Source organism: Leopardus geoffroyi, chromosome A2, assembly GCF_018350155.1.
Source record: "Leopardus geoffroyi isolate Oge1 chromosome A2, O.geoffroyi_Oge1_pat1.0, whole genome shotgun sequence".
Lineage (NCBI taxonomy): Eukaryota > Metazoa > Chordata > Mammalia > Carnivora > Felidae > Leopardus > Leopardus geoffroyi.
This window is the reverse complement of record NC_059331.1, coordinates 95713444-95738414: the sequence shown is the minus strand read 5'-3', so window position 1 is coordinate 95738414 and position 24971 is coordinate 95713444. Positions and strand designations below refer to the sequence as shown.

Below are 24971 nucleotides of genomic sequence, written 5' to 3'. Positions count from 1 at the left end.
GGGACAGAGAGAGACAGAGCATGAACGGGGGAGGGGCAGAGAGAGAGGGAGACACAGAATCGGAAACAGGCTCCAGGCTCTGAGCCATCAGCCCAGAGCCTGACACGGGGCTCGAACTCACGGACCGCGAGATCGTGACCTGGCTGAAGTCGGACGCTTAACCAACTGCGCCACCCAGGCGCCCCGACAGTGATATTTAAATAACACACAAGATAATTACGTAGCCCACAATTAAAAACTGTAATTTTGAAATTTTAAAAATACTCAAGGGCAAACAAGAGTAGTCAAGATTATTAAACACTGCAAACCTGGCATTTGTAATGAAGTTGTAATCTATGTGTTTCCTAGAAAGGAATTTCCTTTGGTGGGGAGGGTGTGATACTAAGAGATAATTCCTTAAAATTTCCAATATGAAAAGAATTACAGGGTCAATTTACGTCTTAATTTACAAATTTCATTTACTCATGATTCTTCTGCCTCCTGAAAGTGTGACTATGGCTTACAAGTTCCCTGTAATTCTAGCTCCAGTCACACCAGTTTTAATATCACCAAAAGTAATGGCTAAAGCCCCCACAACTAGCCCAGTGTCATGGATTCAACCAGCCTCCGTGTTAGCAATCTTAATGGGACACTACCAAATACTTCACAATCAACTTTTCTGCTGTTTTCTACAAAGTGAATATGTAACTTTGTCATAGCATAACCATTCTGAATCCAGGCCCAAAATATATAATATCACAAGGGTTATGATTGAAATCAGGTCAATCTGTCAAAAATTATTTCATAAATACCTGTTTTCAATGTAATCTTCTAAGAAACTATTTTTTCAAATTATAGGTCATTATTCAATTTGGTTTTTGTGACCAGCATTAAAAAGAGAAAGTATCAAAGGATATGTCACATAGCAAAGAGAAGTATCTTTCCTGAAATTTTTGTTTGGAAAAAAATTTCACATGTATGTATAGGTATATATTTATTCATGTACACAATCATTCATGTATACAATGATAAAACATATATATAATTATACATGCAAATATATAGAAATTATACACATATACACATAGAATATATTTCTTGTTGAATCATTGTGAACATATTCTAACTTTTATTTGCAGGATTTACATTTAAATATTACTTGTACCTTAATTCAAAACACGTATTAGGTATCACAGATAAACAGTTTGAATACATTTTTCTGGACCTCACAATACCCACCAGTTTTATAATTTAAAAAATCTAGGCAAAAAATATCTTATTGTAGCAAGGATTTCCAATATTATTGTTTTTTAAAAAGAGAACTTGAAAACCACAATCTTAATGTTTTTACCTTTCAAATCTATATTAATAAAAACTAAAGTTTACTCTCTTATCCCAAAAGTGAGAAAAAGGCTATATAAATTTAACCAAATTTCACAGGCATATAAGAGATGGTCTGACCTGTAGCCATTTGGCTTATTTAAAAAAAAAAAATTCAACTTAGTGTAAAGAAAAAAATACATTTTGTGCAGTCTTTGGGTGTCCCAAAGACAAAGGCAGTTCAAGAACAAAAATACCTGAAACTTTTAATCAAGAAAGACACTATAAGAATTAAGGCATTATAAAAGGGGTGCCTGGGTGGTTCAGTCAGCTAAGCAACCGACTCTAGACTTCCTGATCTCGTAGTTTGTGGGATCAAGCCAGGGCTGACAGTGTCGAGCCTGGCTGGGATAGTTTCTCTCCTTTTCCCTATGCCCCGCCTCCGCTTGTGCTCCTTTCATTTGCTCACACTCTCTGAATAAACTTAAAAAAAAAAAAAAAAGAAGAAGAATTAAGGCATTATGAAGAGAGAGAGAGCCAAGTAGAAAGTTCCTGAGCTCACCTCTCCCCACAAACACACCAAGGCTGCAAATACATATACCCCAACTCATTGTCAGAGAACAACCCGAAGACTAGCAGAACAGGTTTTCCACAGCTAAAGATACAAAGAAAAAGCCACATGGAAAAGGGTAGGAGGAGCAGAGACACGATCAGAAACTAAACCTCCTGTGCAGCAACCCACAAGCAAGAGAGATCTCACAGGTGTGAAGGCCCTCCTCAAGAAGTGAGGGGTTCAAGCCCCACAGTGGGAAGCCCTCATACTGTGTATATGCACTGGAAATATGAGCCCCCATAAACACCTGGTTTTAAATTGGCTTAACTGGGGGAGCCAGAAGGCTATAAGAAACCAAGACTCTGCCCTTAAAAGGCCAGTGTACAGCATCACTTGCTCGGAGACCCAGGACAAGACAGCAGTTTGAAAAGCAGCTGGATTATATGTGAAAAAAAATTATTAATTTTAGGGTGTGTGCCCCGGGGGCAAGAATCTGCAGGAAGTTTTTCCAGGAATGGAAGTGCTGGCACACACTATTTTTCTTGCCTTCCTTCAGCACAGCTGGGCCCTGGTTCTGACACTCTCTCTTCCTAGCACCACTCTCCCTGCCCTGGCGTTCCCCTGTGAACCCACCCCAACCAACCCAACTGCCCTGGCAGGGGCCCTTCCAAAGTGACTCCTGCTCTAGGGAGTCCCACCCACCTGCAGGCTCAAGACAGTGGCCACCAAGCCTCCCAGTCAGTCACACTGCGTACTACCCCACCCGCCAGCATACCTGCAGCAGCTGCAGCCTGGCCTCTTGGCCAGCCTTGCCGGGGGCCATCCCTGTCCACCAGTACAGCTACAGCAGCTGCAGCCCAGTCACCATTTGCAGATGATAGGATACTATATATAAAAAACTCTAAAGATTCCACTAAAAAACTATCAGAACTAATAAATGAACTCAGTAAAGTTGCAGGACACAAAATTAATATACAGAAATCTATCGATTTCTATACTCTACCAACAAACTAGCGGAGAAATTAAGAAAAATACCATTTATAACTGCATCAAAAAGAATAAAGTATCTAGGAATAAATTTAACCAAGGAGGTGAAAGACCTGTACTGATACTTAGGGCACTGATGAAAGAGACTGAAGAGGACACAAATAAAGGGAAAGGTAGACCATGCTCATGGGTCAAAAGAATTAATACTGTTAAAAAATGTCCATTCTACCCAAAGCAATCTGAACTATAATAGCATTTTCACAGAATAATCCTAAAATTTGTATGGAATCATAAAAGACCCCAAAAAACTGAAAGTAATCTTGAGAAAGAAGAACAAAGCTGGAGGACACATAGTCCCTGATTTCAAACCATAGTACAAAGCTACAGTAATCAAAACAGTATGATACTGGCACAAAAATGGATATATAGATCAATGGAACAGAACTGAGAGCCCAGAAATAAACCCATGTTTATATGGCCAATTAATCTATGACAAAGGAGGCAAAAATACACAATGGGGAAAAGATATTCTCTTCAATAAATGGTGCTGAAAACACAGGACAGCTGCATGCAAAAGAATGAAACCACTCTCTTACACCATACACAAAAATAAGCTCAAAATGGATTCAAGACCTGAAACCATAAAAGTCCTAAAAGAAAACATGGGGAGTAAACTCTTATACATCAATCTTAGAATAGATTTTCAAAAAAACAAAAAAAAGAAAAAAAAATATTTTCTATCTGTCTTGTCAGACAAGGGCAACAAAAGTAAAAATAAACAACTGAAACTACATCAAACTAAAAACTTTTTTGCACAATGAAGGGAACCATCAACAAAATTAAAAGGCAACCTACTAAATGTACTAAATGAGAGAAGATATTTGTAAATGATATATCTATTGAAAGGTTAATTTACAAAATATATTAAAAAAACTCATAGCAGAGAGTATAATGCCAAGTGAAATAAGTCAGAGAAAAACAATACCATATGATTTCACTCATATGTGGAATTTAAGAAGCAAAAGAAATGAGCAAAGGAAAAAAAAAAAAGAAACAAGAAACAGACTCAACTATAAAGAACAAACTGATGGAGACTAGAGGAGAGATGGAAGGGAGATGGGTGAAATAGGTGATGGGGATTAAAGGGTACACTTATCATTATGAGCACTGAGTGTTGCAGAAAATTGATGAATCACTATATGTCTGAACCTAATATAACACTTTATGTTCATTGTACTGGAATTAATAAAAAGAACTCATTACACTCAACACACACACACACACACACACACACACACACACACACACACCCAATTAAAAAATGAGCAAGAGGGCCTGAATAGACATTCTTCCAAAGAAGACATATAGATGACCAACAAACAGGAAAAGATGCTCAACATCACCAATCATCAGGAAAATGCAAACTAAAACCACAATGAGCTATCACCCCACACTTGTCAGAAAGACTATTTTCAAAAAACATGAAATAACAAGTGTTTCTGAAAACATGGGACAAAGGGAATTTTTGTGCATTGTCAGTGGGAATGTAAATTTGTGTAGCCATTATGGAAAACAGTATGGCAGTCCCTCAAAAAATTAAAAATGGAAATACCATGGAATGCATTAATTCCATTTCCAGGTATTTACCTAAAGAAAAGGAAAACACCAATTCAAAAATATATATTGCACCCCTATGTTTATTGTAGCATTATCTATAATAGCCAAGACATGGAAACAACCTAAGTGTCCATCGACAAACGAATGAATAAACAAGATGTGGGGTGTGTGTATGTGTGTGTGTGTGTGTGCACGTCTGTGTATAATGGAAGATTACTCAGCCATAAAAAGGAATGAAATATGTGACAACATGGATAAGTGAAATAAGTTAGAGAAAGACAAACACTATATAATTTCATCTATATGTAGAATTTAAAAAACGAATGAACATATAAAACAGAAACAGACTCGTACATACAGAGAAAAAACAAACTGGTGGTTACCAGAGGGGAGGAAAAGTAGGGCAATGGGCTAAACAAGTAAAGGGGAATAAGAGATAGAAACTTCAAATTATAAAATAAATAAGCTCCAAGGATGTAAAGTACAGCATAAAGAGTATAGTTAATAATATTGTAATAATTTTGTATGGTAAGGGCATCTGGGTGGCTGTCAGTTAAGTGTTTGACTCTTGATTTCAGCTCAGGTCATGATCTCACAGTTTGTGAATTTAAGCCCTGAGTTGGAGCCCGATCCTCTCTCTCTCCTTTTCTCTCTGCCCCTCCCCTACTCTTGTACACACTCTCTCTCAAAATAAACTTTAAAAAATAATAATTTTTTATGATAACAGGTGGTAACTACACTTATTGTGGGAGTATTTTGTAAGGTATATAAATGTCAAATTACTATGTTGTACACTTGAGACTATTATAATATTTTGTATCAACTATACTTCAATTTTAAAATAATGAATAAAAATAAATTTTTTTAGGGGGGGCCTGGGTAGCTCAGTTGGTTAAGTGTCTGACTTCGACTCAGGTCATGATCTTGCAGTTCATGATTTTGAGCCCCATGTCGGGCTCTGCACTGACAGCACAGAGACTAAAGCCTGCTTCAGATTCTGTCTCCCTCTCTCTCTGCCTCTCTCCTGTTTGTGTTCTCTCTCTCTCTCTCTCTAAAAAATAAGCCTTAAAAATTTTTTTAATAAAATTTTTTAAAAGAATATAAGGCATTACAGAAAAGGAAAAACAGTGTTGTTTTCATATGTAAGCTTCAAATTTAAATTCTCAAGGCTAGATTTTCTGAATTGCAAGCTGTGATTTTAAACTGAGATATTTCCCATATAGGCAACTTTATATAGCGTAAACCAGGTGCCAATTTATTTACTTAACCCTGGTTAATTATTTTCCTGATCAGATTACTAATAAGTATATTCCCAGCTTTTAAGCACATTAAACTTTTGGAGTATCAAAGTTTTCACTCCTATTAGCACTTCAAAACAGTAATTTGTTCATTTAAGAATATTAAGTTGTCTTTTTTCCCCCTTGTATTAGAAACCTACAATATATCAAAACTTATGGAATACACTGAGTTGCCGAACTATTTAAAGTAAAGAATAATTTTCCATATTCTCAAATTCTGGACCAAAGAAATGACAATGATACCTAAAAGAATAATAAAACGATAACATATGACATATATTAACAACACATAAAGAAGATATTTCCTAATGTGACAAATGCCTACATTACATGTTATCACCTATTTTATTTTATTTTTTTTTTTTTTCAACGTTTATTATTTTTGGGACAGAGAGAGACAGAGCATGAACGGGGGAGGGGCAGAGAGAGAGGGAGACACAGAATTGGAAACAGGCTCCAGGCTCTGAGCCATCAGCCCAGAGCCCGACGCGGGGCTCGAACTCACGGACCGCGAGATCGTGACCTGGCTGAAGTCGGACGCTTAACCGACTGCGCCACCCAGGCGCCCCTGTTATCACCTATTTTAAAAATCACTGTGGCAACATTAATTTCAATAAATGAATTCATATAATTCTACAGAATTCAAGCATTTGTAAACAGCATTATTTAAAATGTGAAATAGTCTGTATAATGAAATATTTTACGGTGTTGAATATGGATACCTTATGACAATCATGTATCCTAGAATCTCAAGATCACTTTCCTAGAAACTCAAGGCCTCTATTTAATTAAGGTCCAAGCTATGCAAACAGATTTAAGACCTTAGTTAATAATCTGCAAAAATATATAGAGAAAAACATAAACCTTCAGGTTTTCTAGGTCATTTACATTATATTTTGTTATGCTATATTTCATTATATTTATAAAAATACATAAGCATGTGAGTTGCAAGAAATAAAGTATTAATAATCAAGAAGTTTCAAAATCAATATAAAAAGTCAATCATACATAGTATTAATTTTCTTACCTCTGAACTATAATCATCTGCTGTAGTTGAAATTTCACTTTCTGGCTAAAACAAAAGTAAAAATCGATTAGATTAAGGTCTTTTTTCCCTCCCACTGTACTCTATTAACCCATTACTATTAGTAACATATGATAGAAAACTCACATAAAAATATCACTAAAAAAACTAGTAAAAATTATTCAAACCTTTAAAAAAAATTTTAAAGTATGTGGATTTTATTTTATTCATTTTTTTTAAGTAAGCTCTACACCCAAGGTGGGGCTTGAACTTACAACCAACCCCAAGATCAAGAGTCACATGCTCTACTGACTAAGCCAGACAGGTGCCCCCAAACCTGTAAAATTTTCACTCTGATTATGAATCACAATGGCTATATAACACATATGCTATTTATCACAAGGCATTTTTCTAAATATAAATGTATCAAGAGGTACTTTCTTTCACACAGAGTCATACATACACTACATACAAATCATTTGTAAGACAAAAGCACCAAATAAGGTATCATCCCTCAAATTCTTACGACTCTTCTAAATAAAAGATCTTTATTAAAATGTTAGTCAAAAGGGTTCAATTTTTCCAAAAAGAAAAATCATTGGGGTGCCTGGCTCAGCTGGTAGAGCACATGACTCTTGATTTTGGGGTCATAAGTTTGAGCCCCATGTTGGACCTAGAGATTAATTAAAAAAAAAAAAAAAGGTTAAAAAAACCATCAAATCTTGATGCTAGAAAAGGAATTAACAACTTGAAGAAATATAACAGTCTTGTTGTTATTAACACCTTTGAAGCTTATAAAACACTTTCTAAGACATCCCTGTTTCATCCTTACATCCCTGGAATTTGGGTATGAGGTGAATGGCTTTTCCAAGCTTCCCTCAGCTTATAGGTACTAAAAAGAGTCAAGGAGGAAACTTAAATTTTTACTGCTTTTACTGTTCACCCACTCATCTAAGAATCTTATTTTACAAGTGAGAAAAGAGACCTAGATATTCATTCAACAAAAATAAACCATCATTGACTCCTTTCTCACCTAGACTTTAAGGAAATTTTATTCAGCACTCCATACCAAGTTCTAAGCCTACCTACTCTCTGATGTAGTAATTGATGCCAAGAACAGAAATAAACTTAACCCTATTCTAAAATTCTGTCTCGGTGATTCCTAACTTATGTGACCCTCTTTTAAATCAAAAATACCTTTTTAAAAAAAACATTTAACGTTTATTTATTATTTTTGAGAGACAGAGACAGAGCATGAGTGGGGGAGGGGCAGAGAGAGAGAAAGGGAGACACAGAATCCGAAGCAGGCTCCAGTTGTGAGCACAGAGCCTGACTCAGGGCTTGAACTCACAGACTGTGAGATCATGACCCGAGCCAAAGTCGGACGCTTAACTGAGCCACCCAGGCACCCCAAATCAAAAATACTTTTATGACCGGGGCGCCTGGGTGGCTCAGTCAGTTAAGCGTCTGACTTCGGCTCAGGTCATGATCTCACGGTCCGTGAGTTCGAGCCCCGCGTCAGGCTCTGTGCTGACAGCTCAGAGCCTAGAGCCTGGAGCCTGTTTCAGATTCTGTGTCTCTCTCTCTCTCTGACCCTCTCCCGTTCATGCTGTCTCCCCCATCTCAAAAATAAATAAACGTTAAAAAAAAAAATACTTTTATGACCTAAGCCCTCATGGTTCATTCACTTAGGCCCTTTAACCAGCTATAGATTAAATGTATATACTGTGTACTAAAAGCTGTGGTACTGAGGATAAAATGGTGAGCCAGATGTTCTTTGCAGTGGAAATGCTAACTCTAGTGAAAAGCCCAGATACTGATATGTTTTGCAGAAAAAATAACAAATACACATGCAAACTATAGCAAACACCAGAGTTGCCATATTCTACTATTTAAAAGGTTCAGATTCAACAATTACAAGATACATAAAGAAAAAGGAAAGTATGGCCCATACATAAGAAAAACAGCAGTCATTAGAAACAGTCCCTAGCCATTTTAAATATGGTCAAGTGAATAACATAAAGTCTAAAACACTAAAGAAAACTATAAGGATACTGCCTTACAAAATAGAGAAGATCACTAAAGAGAAATAACTTAGAACCAAAGAGGAGCATCTGGCTTGCTCCATCGGTGAAGCATACGATTCTTGATCTTGGGGTTGTGAGTTCATGTCCCATGCTGGGTATAGAGATTAGTTTAAAAAAATTTTTTTTAATAATAAATTAAAAAGGGGGGCACCTGAGTGGCTTAGTTGGTTAAGTGTCCGATTTCGGCTCAGGTCAAGATCTCTCATGGTTCGTGAGTTCAAGCCCTGAGTTGGGTCCTATGCTGACAGCTCAGAGCCTGCAGCCTGCTTCAGATTCTGTCTCCCTCTCTCTCTGTCCTTTCCCCACTTGCCCTCTGTCTCTCTCAAATATAAATAAGCATTTAAAAAATTTTTTTAAATAAATTAATTAAAAGTAAAATAACTGAAATGAAAAATTCATTAGAGGGGCTTAACAGATCTGAGGAAGAAGAAAGAATCCACAAACTTTAATATAGTTCAACTGAAATTAGGCAGTCTGAAGATAAAAACAAGAATGAAGAAAAATGAACAGAGCATCAGATCTGTACAACAATATCAAACATACCAACATGCATAACAGGAGATCCAGAAGAAGGGGACAGAAAGGAGCAGAAAGAATATTTGAAGATACAATGTCTGAAAACTTCCCAAATTTGATGAAAAACACTAATCTACATATCCAAGATGCTCAACAAGTTCTAAGTAGGAAAATCTCAAAAAGATCCATTCTTAGGATGAACAGCAAATCTCTAACATTCCTGACCTCTTGAATAAAGCTCAAATCCTAAATAATATCTAAGTCTTTCTGTTTCCACATAAATATAACAGGGCACAATCCAAGTTATAATTATTATCTGCCTTTTCCACCACTCTTTCTCCTAAGCATCCCAACCTTCTTTACTCCTGGTCTTAGTTGGTGGCTCATCCCATCCACCATCCCAATCCACTTTTAAATTCTCCCTCTTTGCCGTATTCTGGAAATTACACCATTAATGAGAAGAAGAAAACTAGCCTCTGTTTAGGGCCTTCTCTGGGCCAGGTGCAATCTCCTGCCCCACATCTTTACCACCACTCATCCCAATCTTTCTGTGATCCTTTTAAAACTAAACTTCCTACAGTTTCCAAATCACATCACACACAGTTTCATGTCTTTGTGAATGCTGCTTCTTTACCACAGAGGTTGTCTTGCCTACTTCTTTGCTGATAGCTAAAGCCGATTTAGCATTCTCCCAAATCATGGTATTCTAGGGTACCATATGCATTTTTGTTACCACAGCTGTAATCAGAGTACACAGCCTATCTTACATCTACCTTTCCCCCTAGACTGACTTTCCTAAAGGGCAGAGATGGTCATATCTACCTTTGCATCCATGGTGCTGAATCCTTGATATATCACAGTTGTATTACAAATGTTTGTTGAATCAAGCACACAAAAACTGCACAGGGTGCTAATGAGTACTGTTACTACAACAACTTTCCACTTAGAATTCTAATGTTCAAAATTTAAATGAATACTTACTTCAACAAAGATCTCGTCACGTTTGATTCTTGTGGATTCAGGAGTGACAGCTGTTCCTACTCTCTGAGAACTATTTATGTACATTTCATCACTCCGTGAGTGCTCAAGATTCAAAGCATGGTATGCTGACACATCTTGTTTACTGCTTGAAGTTTTCTTCTTTTTTTTCTGCTTCTTAGAAGGATTCTGTCCATCAGACTGAGCTTTCCTTTGTCGAAACTGGGCAAGCTACAGAAAAAAAGAAGTTGTCATTATCATTAGAGATACTTGCTTTTTTCATAGTGGTGATCAAGAAAAAGTATCTGTGGAGTTACTTTCTTTGCAAGATCAAATCATCAGTGAAATAATAAAGGACAGCTATTAGAATCCTTAATATAACTACTGAATTGCAAAGAAGTAAGATACTTCTGAATAATGCTATTCAAATACTGAGAACTGAAAACGTCATGTCTAAAGAAAAAAAATTAGCCCAGAGATAGGCAGAATAAGGGAAAACAGGCACTCTCAGTCACTGCTTGGTCAGAGTGCAATCTCTGGATAAGAGTTCTAAATGCATTTGCTTTGTGAAATTTCTGGGATTTCTAATTTATACTAAATGTAATTAGTCCATGCAAAAGATTTAGTTGTACAAATGATCACTGCAGCCTTGTTTTCAATGGGAAAAATTTTGAAATAATTCAAATGTCCAACAACAGTGCTTCCTATCCCCTAACCATTTGCACATCATCAGCAGCACTTCTGCAATGTCCTACTGCCATCTGTACTCATCATTAACTTAACATGTTTTAACTAGCATACTTATCTAAATTTATTTTAAAAGGAGATTTTCTATCCTGGTGTAAATTAAAAGCTAGTATTACTTGTGATTTCCTTAAATAAAACAGTAAACAGAAATGAACGTAATGAAAAATAAAACTACATTAAAATTTTAGTTAGGTATTACTGCTGAAGGTTATAGAGCAACAGGCAAGTGTTAAAGGAATATTAAGGATATATGAGCAAATAGACTTTTGGCTTATTGTAAGCAGATGGGATGAAAAAAAAACTAGAAAGGTATTAACTTTCTTACAGTACTATTCACTATTATTTAATACTGAATCAGGATATCACCTAAAATATCTTGTCACCACCTAAAATCACAAGTATGCATTACATACTTTGGGCAATACTGGATTAACTCAATTAAAGCAATATTAATGTAAATCATCAATAATAAAGATGTTTATACAAAAAACATGAAAAAATAACATGTTTATGACAGTAGTATATATAAAATAATATGCAATAGAACAGTTTCTTAATAAAATGAAAATGGTGTCCATCTTTTTCTCTTTTTCAACAAAGACACAGCCTTCAACAATTCTAACTAGCTTGAATTTTAATAACATTATACACATAGGCATAGATTCTGAAAGAATATAGCCACAACTTTGGTATCTCTCCAGATTGTAGATTACAGGTATTTTTCCTTATACTTATTCAAAATTTGCTTTTTTACGCAACAAATTTTCTAAATTTTATATGAAGCAACTACTAACCACCAATTATTAAATTTAATTTGAGCTATATGATCATTGAGAGGAGAGAAACAAAAGCATAGGAACAGGTGTAAACCCCTTCGTGTCTTAAAAAGAAGAAATATAGTATCAGTATATTAATTATATAACTACTTAGACCAAGCACACATGATATGAGGTATTAAAGCAATCTTAATGATGCTGATATTAACTATCAAAATATGTGACAAATACCAGAACCCAAAGAATAACATACAGCGTATTTTATATTTATTTTGTCTGTTGCTGATGAAGAAAAGTATGACCTATATAAAAGTGATTACTTAATAAATATGTCTAATTCATAAATCGGAAATATCAATCACTGACTTTGTAGAATGTAAAAATAGATCACATTAAAAAAATTTTTTCCCCAGTTATTTAGCAACTAGCCTGTTTTCCTACTTCATGCCTGCTTAAGGAACAGATGCAAGACCAGTTGCCTCTATTTGTACATTAGTAAGCTGCTGGAATGCATTTAAACTACTTTGGAGGATAGCAAATCCTCCATTAAAAATAAACGAACGGAAACACTATATTATATTATCTGTAAATAGAATCAAAGTCTAGGCACATTTTAAAAAGATCCCGCGGAGAGCACAAAACTAAGAAAAATGTTAATCATGACATTTTTAATATTTAAGTTCAACTTCAGAAACTTCTTAAAATTCCATGTTGTGTTAGAAAATATACCCAGATGAAGATATAAAGACAAAGATGAAGAATTTTGTTTGAAATTCCCATCTGTTTTATATATGTGTGTGTATATACATATATATATATATACACATACATATATATATACACACACACACATATATAATTTATAATATTTTTAAAAATTTCAATGTTTCTTTATTTTTGAGTGCGTGCAGGGGAGGGGCAGAGAAAGAGGGAGACACAGAATCCGAAGCAGGCTCCAGGCTCTGAGCTGTCAGCAGAACCCGACGTGGGGCTTGAACCCACAAACCGTGATATCATGACCTGAGCCACCCAGGCACCCCTATATTTAATATTTATTTCTATGTACAAAGGAGAAAACTAAAACTGCATTATAAAAAATTTTATTTTTTAAGAAACACCTCTGAGACAACAGTATCCAATGCTAAATGAACCCAAATGCAAAAGTTATTAATGGACAGATATGGATTAAAAGTAAAATGGATCTTGGGGTGCCTGGCTAGCACAGCTGGAGGACCACAAGACTCTAGATCTCAGGGTTGAGATTTTGAGCCCCACATGGGGGATAGTGGTTACTTAAAATAAATAAATTTTTGTTTAAAAAGTAGAATGGTTCTATTATAGTGTTCAGAACAAATCACTTCACTTCTAAGAACATAAAATTACCAAGACACTGTTTTGGGTCTTTTACTGATAATATGAAGTCATACTATATTTTCAGAACAATTAATCAGAAGGTAAACGCATGAGGGTAAGGACTTTTGTTCTCCTCACAGCTATATATTCAAAGTCTAGAAGAGTACTCAAAAAATACACGTTGAGTGAAAAAAAAGATAATTTATCTTTTACAAAAAAGTCACCACTAAACAATCATTTTAAGCACTGATCCGCAGAACCAGACAATTAAGATGACATAATAGGCATATCTAAATCTACTATATAAAAAAGTTCCATGGTCTTAGAAATAAAATTAGCAATTAAATGAATTAAAACACAAAATCATCCCTCTTTCCATCTCTTCCTCCATCAGGCAAAAAACAAGACAAAATTAATTCTCAAAAATAATGCCCACAATAGCTTTTTAGCAAGAGTTCTGTTTCATAAAAATGTATAAAGAACTTACACAATTCAACACCAAAAAAACAATCTGACTAAAAATGAACAGAGGATATGAAAAGACATTTCTCCAAAGAAGACATATACATGGCTAACAGATGCATGAAAATATACTCAACGTCACTAATAATCAGGAAAATGCAAATCAAACAACAATAAGATATCACTTTACTCCTGTCAGAATGGCTAAAAATCAAAAACACAAGAAACAACAAGTGTTGGCAAGGATGTGGAGAAAATGAAAACCTTTGTGCACTGCTGCTGAGAATGCATATTGATGCAGCCACTGTGGAAAACAGAATGGAGGTACCTCAAAAAGTTAAAAATAGAATTACCATATGATCCAGTACTCCCACTACTGGATGCTTACCTAAAGGAAATAAAAACAGTAATTTGAAAAGATATATACACCCCTATGTTTATTGCAGCATTATTTACAATAGCCAAGATACGGAAGCAACCTAAGAGTCCACTGATAGACAAATGGATAAGAAAGATGTGGCACATATATACAATGGAATATTACACAGCCATAAAAAATGAGGTTGTGCCATTTGAGACAATGTGGGTGGACCTCCTGGGCACTATATTAAGTGAAATAAGTAAGATTGAGAAAGACAAATACCATAAAATTTCACTCATGTGGAATTAAAATAAATAAATAAATAAAACAGGGGCACCTGGAGGCTCAGCTGGTTAAGCATCCAACTCTTTATTTCAGGTTCATGAGTTCAAGCCCCACACTGGGCCCTGCACTTACAGCGCAGAGCCTGCTTGGGCTTGTCTCACTCTTCCTCTCTCTTCCCCTCCCCCCTGCGTACACGCTCTCTCTCAAAATAAACAAACATTAAAAAAATAAAAATAAATAAATAAATAAATAAGAAAACAAACAGAAAAGAGACAGATTGTTAAATACAGAGAAGAAATTGTAGAGGGGAGGTGGCCAGGGAGACAGGTGACTGAGAGTACACTTATCCTGATGAGCACAGAGAAATATATAGAATTGCTGAATTGTTATATTGTACACCTGACACTAATATAATACTGTATGTTAATTATACTTTGAGTTTTAAAAATAAATAAAACCCACAACTGCTTTTCAGCAAGAGTTCTGTTTCACAAAAATGTGAGAGAGGGAATAAGATCATACCATAAATCTAATTTCTTATAGCTATTTAAGCTATTTTTATTTTAAATCTGTAAAGTGGCAAGCTAGCAGATAAGCAAAAATCAGAAACTCTACTCAATTAGCTAATCATCTGATATTGAAATGATACACTTTAAATTACTGGGAAAACATTTATTCTAAAACATGCTGAAACTTCAGACTACAGCCATCTGTGTTTGTCATTTGGAAGCCAATTATAAAAATGTTAACATATGTAGGCACAGAAATAGTTGCAAGATTTACTGGAAAGATATTATGTCCACATACACTTGTCTTTCAAAATGAATTCAGATCTCAAGCAAGTATCTTACTTTAATTAGAACATGAATAAATGAGTAAACAAAAATGACTGATAATTTATTCCTTAAGTTCAATATTTGTAAGTAATCATTCTCAATAAAACAAGAAACTTAAAAAATGTGGTATAAAAACATGTCAAGTTTTTATAATGGCAGTTCAAAAAAACTACTAATTGTAATATTTGTTTATTGAGTACTCATTGAGTGTTTATCATGTGCTAGGCACGGTGCTAGACATGAATAAAAATATATAGTCCTACTAGTATGATCTTTTAGTCAAGGTCAGCCCATTACTTCACTGAGTTGTAAGAAACAAAAGTTTGTGTAAAATTTCATGAACAAAAGTACTCCTATATATACATCTTTAAAGAGATGGTACAGGAGCCTCTCATATCCTGATTTCCTCAAAGAAGGCTTTCTGTAAGAGGTGTGGTTGTGGAATTTTCTATCTGTGAACGAAATTACTCAGCGTATGACAGGTATTAAGTAGTTCATTTATTTAAAAAATATTTATTGACTGCCTATCATGTATCCACCACTGTGCTAAAGGCAGAGCAGGTAGTAATGAATCAAATGGATACAAACAGTACTGCTATGAATTCAAATCGAGGTAGGAAGAACATATATAAACACAGAAATATATCATTTCAAGAGATAAAAAGCACTCTGAAAAAAAGTACAGGTACTAAAGAAAGCCTACGATGGAAAGACCTAATATGGTCGCGGATGTAGGCAGAGGTCAGGGAATATCCGACTAGAAAAAAAGAATGTGGAAGCTGAGATTTAAAGACAAATAGGCATTACTTGCCTAAGATCATAATCAGTTAAGTGGCAAAAGAGAACAAGAACACCTGACTCCAAATCCAGGAGTTTTTCCATGATGCCAATTTATATTCCATGCATTCTGAGTTCCTTTTCCTCCCTCATTTGTCATTATACTTTAAATCCCAGAATGCTAAATTTAAAGGCATGAATATACGAAATCACCAAACCAACAAACACTTTTTTGACAAGACTGGGAGAAAAACACACCCAAAACAACACACACACACACAAAGAGATTATAAAATATTTTTTGAATGTTATCTAGTCTCTCCAGTTTCCAAAAACAGCTGTAAGTTGAGCCATTTTCTATTTTTGCTGTAGAAAATTTAAGAAATCCTAATTAATTCTAATTACAGTGACTATTGGTACTTGTCAGTGCTGCCTTTAAACCTTTTTAATATTCCTTAATGAATGTTGCACAAGAATGCTGTACAAACTATTACAACAAAACTCCAGGGGCCTAACTATGGAAACAAAAAGAAGATTACAACAGTTGACCCAAAGACAATTTGTATGTAGGGCAACTGAAAAGCAAAGAAGACAAAAGCAACATTTTAAGGATGCTCTGAAGCATATTTTCCAAATAACAGTGCCAAATAGCCCCCAACATATCAGATATGGAAAAGACCTCAGAACTTTATATTTGTTAAGTCCCCAGTCTTATTTATATACTATAATCTCCTTCAATGTAGATTTTTTATTAGTTTTGGAACACCATGTCTGAGAAGAAAACAGATTCTGCAGTCTAAGGAATCACCTTAATTTTGCACATTTTAACACATTTCATTGTATGGCACATAGTAGGCACAAACATTTGCTGAATGAAAGTCATGTTTCAGGGGCGCCTGGGTGGCTCAGTCGGTTAAACATCCGACTCTTGGTTTTGGCTCAGGTCATGATCTCACGGTTTTGTGAGTTCAAGCCTCACAGAGGGCTCTGTGCTGACGGCGTGGAGCCTGCTTGGGATTCATTCTCTCCCTCTCTCCCCCCCCCCCCCCCCCTCTCTCTCTCTGTCACCCTCCCCAGCTCACGCTGTCTCAGTCTCTCTCAAAAACAAATACACTTTAAAATGCACTTCCCGGGGCGCCTGGGTGGCGCAGTCGGTTAGGCGTCCGACTTCAGCCAGGTCACGATCTCGCGGTCCGTGAGTTCGAGCCCCGCATCAGGCTCTGGGCGCATGGCTCAGAGCCTGGAGCCTGTTTCCGATTCTGTGTCTCCCTCTCTCTCTGCCCCTCCCCCGTTCATGCTCTGTCTCTCTCTGTCCCAAAAATGAATAAACGTTGAAAAAAAAAAAAAAATTTAAAATGCACTTCCCTAATGACCAAAAAAAAAAGTTTCATAAAAGTATATGGATTACATACAGTAGAGTACCGGACCACTGTATCTAAAGAGGTTCTAATAAGCTAGCTTTGTGACGCTGGACAAGCCACTTGACCTCAGCAGAACTCAGTACCTTCAACTGCACAATGAAGAGGTAGATTAGAAGGATCTTTTAAGGTTTCTTCTAGTTTTAAGGGCTCTACTGAAGAATTTTTTTCAACTGTTCCCTATCATTTTTCCTCTTCCTACTCTCAATTATAAAGGAGGAAAAACTAAAATTTTACATTATAAAAGCTTAAAAAAACATTGAAAAAACAATACAATAGACAGTATCTATTACTAATTGATCCCAAATGAAAAAAGATGATATATACGGAATAAAAAGTAGAATGACCTTAGTGTTTAGAACAAATCTCTTCTAAGTACATAAAATTATCAAAATACTGTTTTAGGCTCATGTTACTGATTATGCGGTCAACTTATTTCTGAACAGGTAACTAGATGATAAGCTCCAGGAAGGCAGGGATTTTTTAATCAAAATCAAAGCCCACATAATACTGTAAGTCTAGAAGAGTGCCTTCACAAGGTTCTTTTTGTTTGTTTAGCTTATTTTTTGAGAGAGAGAGAGAAAGAGAGAGCAAGAAAACGTGCAAGTGAGCAGGAGGGGCAGAGAGAGGGTGAGAGAGAGAATCCCAAACAGGCACTGCACTATCAGCACAGAGCCCAAAGCAGGGTTTGAATTCATGAACTGTGAAATCATGACCTGAGCTGAAACCAAGAGTCGGCTGCTTAACCGACTGAGCCACCCAGATGCCCCTGCACATAGGTGCTCAATAAGTATTTGTTGAACAAAAAAGAATGATTAAAAAAGAGGCACCACTGGGCACCTGGGTGGCTCAGTCAGTTAGGCGTCCAACTCTTGATTTCTGCTCAGGTCGATCTCATGGTTTATGAGTTTAAGCCCCACACTGGGCTCTGTGCTGACAGTGTGGAGTCTGCCTAGGACTCTCTCTCCCCCCACCCCCTCTCTCTACCCCTCTCTAGCTCATGCATGCTCTCTCTCAAAATAAATGAACTTAAAAAAAAAAAGAGGTACACTAAGCAACAATTTTAGGCATTATTCCTCTGAACTTCAGAATATCTGCACAGTTCCCTTAAAAAAAAAGATGGAGTTGGGGTACCTGGGTGGCTCAGTTTGTTGAGCATCTGACTTTGGCTCAGGTCATAGTTTCACAGTACGTTGAGTTCGAGCCCTGTGTTGAGCCCGCTTTGGATCCTCCGTCTCCCTCTCTCTCTGCCCCTCCCCCACTCGCACTCATTCTCTCACACATTAAAAAAAAAAAAATTAAATACACAGATGGGGTGCCCAACTGGTTCAGTCAGAAGAGCATGCAACTCTTGATCACGGGGTCATGAGTTTGAGCTGAACACTGGGTGCAGAGATTATTTAAAATAAATAAAATTATTAAAAAAAAGATTATATATCTGGTCCATGGTTACATTATTGCATAATCATACACTGTAAATTATGTAACTGTCAAAAATGTTTTTCAAAAAATTTTTAATGTGAGAAAATGCTCTCAAGATAAAGTGAGGGGAAAAGAAGCCAGAATTGCATAAAAAGTATGATACAAGTTAAGTTTAAAAATATACAAAGAAACCAAGAATCAACAAACTAAGAGTAATTTCTTGTGGGTTCAGACTATGGGTGATTGTTTTCTTCTTTGAAAGATCTTTGTCTCCCTCCCCCACAGATCTGTAAAGAATATTCACTAACCGAATACCACCTTTTTTTTTTTTTAGGGTTTATTTATTTATTTTGAGAGAGACAACTTGCTCAAGCAGGGGAAGGGCAGAGGGAGAGGGAGAGACAGGGTCCCAAGCAGGCTCCACAGTGTCAGCACAGAGTCTGATGCGGGGCTCAAACTCACCTGAACAGAAACCAAGAGTTCGATGCTTAACAGACAGAGCCACCCAGGCACCCCTAATATCACTTGTTTTTAAAAGGATATAATACAACTATACACCTACCACAAATCTCATCCCAAAAAAGCAGAAAGAAGGCAGAGCTCCAGGAATAAGCTGTCCTGGGACCTAGCCACTTTCATCAGCCTCTCCAGACACTGTTACCACACACCTCCTCATAAGCACGACTGGCAACACTGACGGGTCATTACACCTTCACTGTTCACTCACCATCTACCTCTGCTTCTTCTCAATATCACCTCAGTTATTAACAATGAACAGTGAGAGAATGGTTCTTTGCCCTGATCTTATCTAGTCTCTCTCTATTATGAAGTTTAATCTCTTTTAAAAATAAATGAAAGAAGTATACAGTTTTTACAAAGGAGAATTCTTAAATCAGGGTATACCTGTAATATACTATTTCTCTCAGCAACATAAACACATGCCAGTTTATCACTTGAGGTTTCATTTATAAGCCACAGGTTAGAGGCTACTATTCTGATACATGTATCTTCTTTTTGCAGGAATTATCAATTTGATAATAAAAGAAGAACTAATCTAGTCAACTTAATAATAGAAAACTGCTACATCTGGTTGGTTCATGGCCCATCCCATCAGGTATCCAGTGTTCATCAACAGCTCTGAAGGACATCTGTCAGAGATCATTTCTGTGATGTAATGAGATATGTAATAAACACACAAATATTACAAATATTGCTTTTGGCTTCAGTTCCTCTTCCTGCCACATTCCCCAACACAGTCACTACTCCCCAAGTACTGACAGATCTTGGGATCACAATCTCTGCACACATTAGGGCCCTTGGCACATGCTGGGCATCAGAAGATGGACAAAAGCAGCAACAGTAGTTAAAAAAACAAACTGGGAACAACCCAAATGCTCACTGATACTAAGGCAAATTCCTATAATAGAATATCATATGTAGGAAAGAACACTCTCTGTGTTAACACTGAACATAAAGCAAATCACTAAAGACTGCTTGCAACATGATACCATTAATTTAAAAAACAGAATGAATAAATCGTTTATGTATACATAAGTGATCGAGAAAAGCAAGGCAACAATAAAATTCAGAATTGTGGTTACCTGAGGTGGGACGGGGGTGAGATTAGATTATACGAGGGGGAAGAGTTTCAAATGTATTTGAATGTACATATTTCTTAAGCTGGGTGATGTGTAAGTATAAAAGTAGTTTTTTAAATAATTTATCTTACCTATACATTTTATATTTATTCTTTTGTAGGTGAAACATAATTAATTTAGGTATTTTTAAAGTACGCAGAATTTCCTTCTGAGGAAACTAGCCAGTGCTCATAGCTCCTACCATCTGTGACACTCCTGCCTCTCCTCACACTCTAGTTTGAGGAGAAAAGAGGGAGGTCTATTCTATTCTTCTGGAATTAGGGAACAAGGAGGTAAGAAAGATGTCCAGAAAGGTAACAGAGGGAAGATGCATCTTACATGAAGGATTCTAAAATCAGTGTATGATATGATAATCATAGAAATCTATAAATATCCCTGAAATTAACCATAAAGTACAATTTACATGATAAACCTACTAGTAATATTGCAGACTGAAATATTTTTCTCTGTATCCAACACAGCCAGTTCTCCTACGTCCTCAGTTGCACACCAAGGAAAGTAACTGACTTATGAGAGAGGACATGATGTATAATCACTCAATGTTGCAGATCACACAAAGTGGCGATGCTTCTGGAACTGAAACTTTACTGCATATTGAGGATCTTTAAAAAATAGTGAGTCCTGGCTCCCAGCCTAGATATTCTGATTTGGGGATGGAGTGTGATCTAGGATTCAAAACTGTTTGAAGTTTCCCAGGTGCTTCTGCTGTGCAGCAAAGTTTGGGAACCACTAGGCTAGATACTTATTCTATAAAGAAATATGCTTACACTCCTTAATTTTCTCTCCCCTTCTTTTTTTTAAAAGTGTATATAGTGAAAAACAACCTCATTAAATAGAAAGACTTGATGGCTCATCCTATAATTTTTGGTCACATGTAAACTAGTGTACAGGCAAAGGAAGCTGACTTGCAAAAGGAGTATCAGATACCGTGAAAGATAAGAGATGATGTAGAGAAAAGCACTGGTTCCAAATGCCTTTTCAGTTTCCCATGAAGCCCAACTATATTTCATTTACCTTCCTTTGAAATCTATCTTTAAAATAACCCTCTACTTTCTCTCCTTCACTTACATAACACCTCAGGTTTTTGAGAATAAAAAAGCCCTACTAGAATTAGGGCATTTACATTTAGCTATGTTAATCAAGTCAATATTTTATATTTTTTAAAAAAAATGGTTTTACTGCTCCATCGGTATAACAATAACAGAACTGCCACCTGGTGGCAACATACCTAACTGACTAGGGGATATAGTTTTTGGAAAGGAATAATCTCTTCAGAGCTTAAACATACTACCTATACATTCTTTTAACAGTTTTTGCTACCTTTAGGATAAAATCCACACTATTTTAAATAACACGTATGGTGTCTCATTAGCTGGTCCCCGCCTATGTCTTGAATCTAATTTTCTGCTATATAGCTTGACCCTCCATGCTCCAACATGAAGAGGATGATGATAGCTAAAATACTTCTCAAACACTTTTCATAATTTGACAATACTCTAAGAGCTTTATATATATTAGCTGAAGCCCAAGGCTGGTACTATCCTTTATTCTCACTTTCCAGATGGGAGCAGGGGCACAGAGAAGTTAAGTAACTTGCCTAAATTCACAAAGCTAAAAAATGGCAGAGCCATAATTTGATCCCAGATGGTCTGGTCTAGTCCAAGCTCATAACGACTACAATTATACTGCTTTTCACAGTAAATATATTGAAAAGTTAGTTAGCATATACCACCTGATTCCCATTCATTTCCCAATCTGAATTCTACATTTCCCTTTCTGACCAATTGCTGCTAAAGTTAAAGGTCACTTTTCAAGTCTCCATTACACTTGATTGCTTATTTTTGACTAGTTACTCCTCCTTACTTAAAACTCTGTCTTCTCCATTTCACAGACATCATCAACTCCTAGCTTTGTGAACAGTTTGTGTCTTAGTGTCTTGTGCAGATACTTCTTCACTTGCCTTTTATTTATTTATTTTTTTTTTTTAATTATTTTTTTTTTCCAACGTTTATTTATTTTTGGGACAGAGAGAGACAGAGCATGAACGGGGGAGGGGCAGAGAGAGAGGGAGACACAGAATCGGAAACAGGCTCCAGGCTCTGAGCCATCAGCCCAGAGCCTGACGTGGGGCTCGAACTCACGGACCCCGAGATCGTGACCTGGCTGAAGTCGGACGCTTAACCGACTGCGCCACCCAGGCGCCCCTTCACTTGCCTTTTAAACATGGGTGTTTCCACAGGATTCAACTCAATCTGCATTAGTCTTCTTCCTGAGTGAACCCCTCATTCTCAGAGTGCCAGCGAGTATCTTCAAACCAAATATTTATCTCTAGCATGGGCTTCTGTCTTGAAGCTGCAGACACATTCAATTTTACACTGGACCATTCCTCTAGGATGCCCAATAGGCACCTCCAACTCAACATATCCAAAACAAAACTTACCTTCATCTTACTCAAATAGCTCTTTCCCTCCAAACATGCCCACATTCCCTCTTTCTTTTTGTAATGTTTATTCAGTTTTGAGAGAGCGTGAGTGGGGGAGGGGCAGAGAGAGGGGAAGACACAGAATCTGAAGCAGGCTCCAGGCTGTGAACTGTCAGCACAGAGCTCTTTGCGGGACTCAAACTCACAGACAGCAAGATCATGACCTGAGCTCAAGTCAGAGGCTTACCCGACTGAGCCACTCAGGTGCCCCTCTCAGACACCCATTTCACTCAAACTCTCCTATTCTCTCTGCCCTCTTAGCTCTGCCCTCATGACCTAATCACTTCCCAAAGGCCCCCGCCTCCTAATACTATCAACAAAGGGGTTAGGATCTCAACATATGAATTTGGGGAGGTACACAAACATTCAGATGATAACATCTTCCTAATCTTTCACAACAAACAATTACCAGGACACCTGGGTGGCTCAGTCGGTTAAGTACCCATCTACTGATTTCAGCTCAGGTCATGATCTCACAGGTTTGTGAGATCAAGCACACTTCAGGCTCTGTGCTGATTGCACAGAGCCTGTTTGGGATTCTCTCTCCTTCTTTCTGCTGCTACTCCTGCTCCTCTCCCCTGGTGCATGGCTGGCTCTCTCTCTCTCTCTCTCTCTCTCTCTCAAAATAAATAAATAAATTAAAAAAAAAAAAGACTTAAAAGCACATGTAAGGTTGAAGTTAAGGACAAAATTTCTTGGGTCAGACTGGGTTTCAATCCTTGCTCTGCCACTATGACTTTGTGCAAATGACTTAACCTCTTGAGTTTTCCCACCTGTAAAATAGGAATAGCAACATTATCCACAGCTCTTAGAACAGCTGTAAGTATTAAATGAGGTAATAAATATAAAATCCTTAGCATAATGTCTACTAGCATTAGTGCTCAATAATTAGTAGCTATTATTATTACTGAATTTATATTCTTTCTTCCACTGTCAACCTTCCCATTGTCCAAGTGAGAGATAATGAAGAACAGAAGTGGGGATAACACAAGAAATATTTAGAAGGTAAAACCAGCAGAATATGGTGACTATTTGGATCTGAAAGGTAAAGGAGAGTGCCAGGGAAGTGAGGTAAAGTGGGCCTGGTTTTACTGGGTACTGATTGAATGGTGTTAGAATGGGAAGAAAAAGGCTAAGTATGAGACAGATTTTGAATAAAAAATAAAAAACAACAAACAGGATTGGGTTATGAGTTTGCAGGACATAGGAAAATAATCCCAGACTACTTCAGAGGATCTTAGTTTTCAACTGATGCTTTCTGAATAGGTATAAACTACTAGGCCTCATAAATATGATGGCACATGAGATACAAAAGAACTGTAGAGCATCGAAAAAGTTTAAATTCTGGGGTGCCTGGGTGGCTCAGTTGGTTGGGCCTCCAACTCTTGATTTCAGCTGAGGTCATGATCTCACAGTTCATGGGACCAAGCCCCCAAGTCAGGCTCTGTGCTGACTGCATGGAGCCTGCTGGGATTCTCTCTCCCTTTCTCTCTACTCCTCCCCTGGTTGCGTGCTCTCTCTCTCAAAAATAAATAAACTTAAAAAAATTTTTTAAGTTTAAATTCAAATCCTAAAGGAAAAAAATACTTTATATAGACTCTTCTGTCCTAAGATTAAAACCCTGAGGCCTATTAAAATGACTTATACTGGATTTTATCCTTCGAATTTTAAAATTATATATTCTTCTTGGGGCGACTGGGTGGCTCAGCCGGTTAAGCGCTGGACTCTTGGTTTTGGCTCAGGTCATGACCTCACAGTTTCACGCGTTCGCCCTGCCTCTGACAGTGCAGAGTCTGCTTGAGATTCTCTCTCTGCCCCTCCCTCACTCACACTGTCTCAGTCTCTTTCAAAAAATAAACCTAAAAAAAAAGTTTAATATATGCTCTTCTCAACTAAAAAAACCCACATACATACATATATATATATATATATATATATATATATCCTGAATTATTCTCTTCTTTTCAAACTTTGTAAGTGCTATTGGTTGAAGTGGAAAAGTGAGCTCTCTTATTAAAGGGAAGTCACTGAGTAA

General features: G+C 36.7%; 1 protein-coding gene across 6 annotated transcripts in view; it reads right to left on the bottom strand.

Moving 5' to 3' along the window:
- Window positions 1–24971, bottom strand: part of AKAP9 (A-kinase anchoring protein 9) — a 155380-nt gene that overhangs the window by 121458 nt on the left and 8951 nt on the right. For all 6 annotated transcript variants that reach the window (XM_045497029.1, XM_045497030.1, XM_045497032.1 and 3 more), the window contains exons 2-3: window positions 10363–10590; window positions 6782–6826 (exon numbers count right to left, since the gene is read on the bottom strand). In XM_045497029.1, coding sequence (XP_045352985.1) covers window positions 6782–6826; window positions 10363–10590 — 273 coding nt within the window. The remainder of the gene's footprint in view (window positions 1–6781; window positions 6827–10362; window positions 10591–24971) is intronic.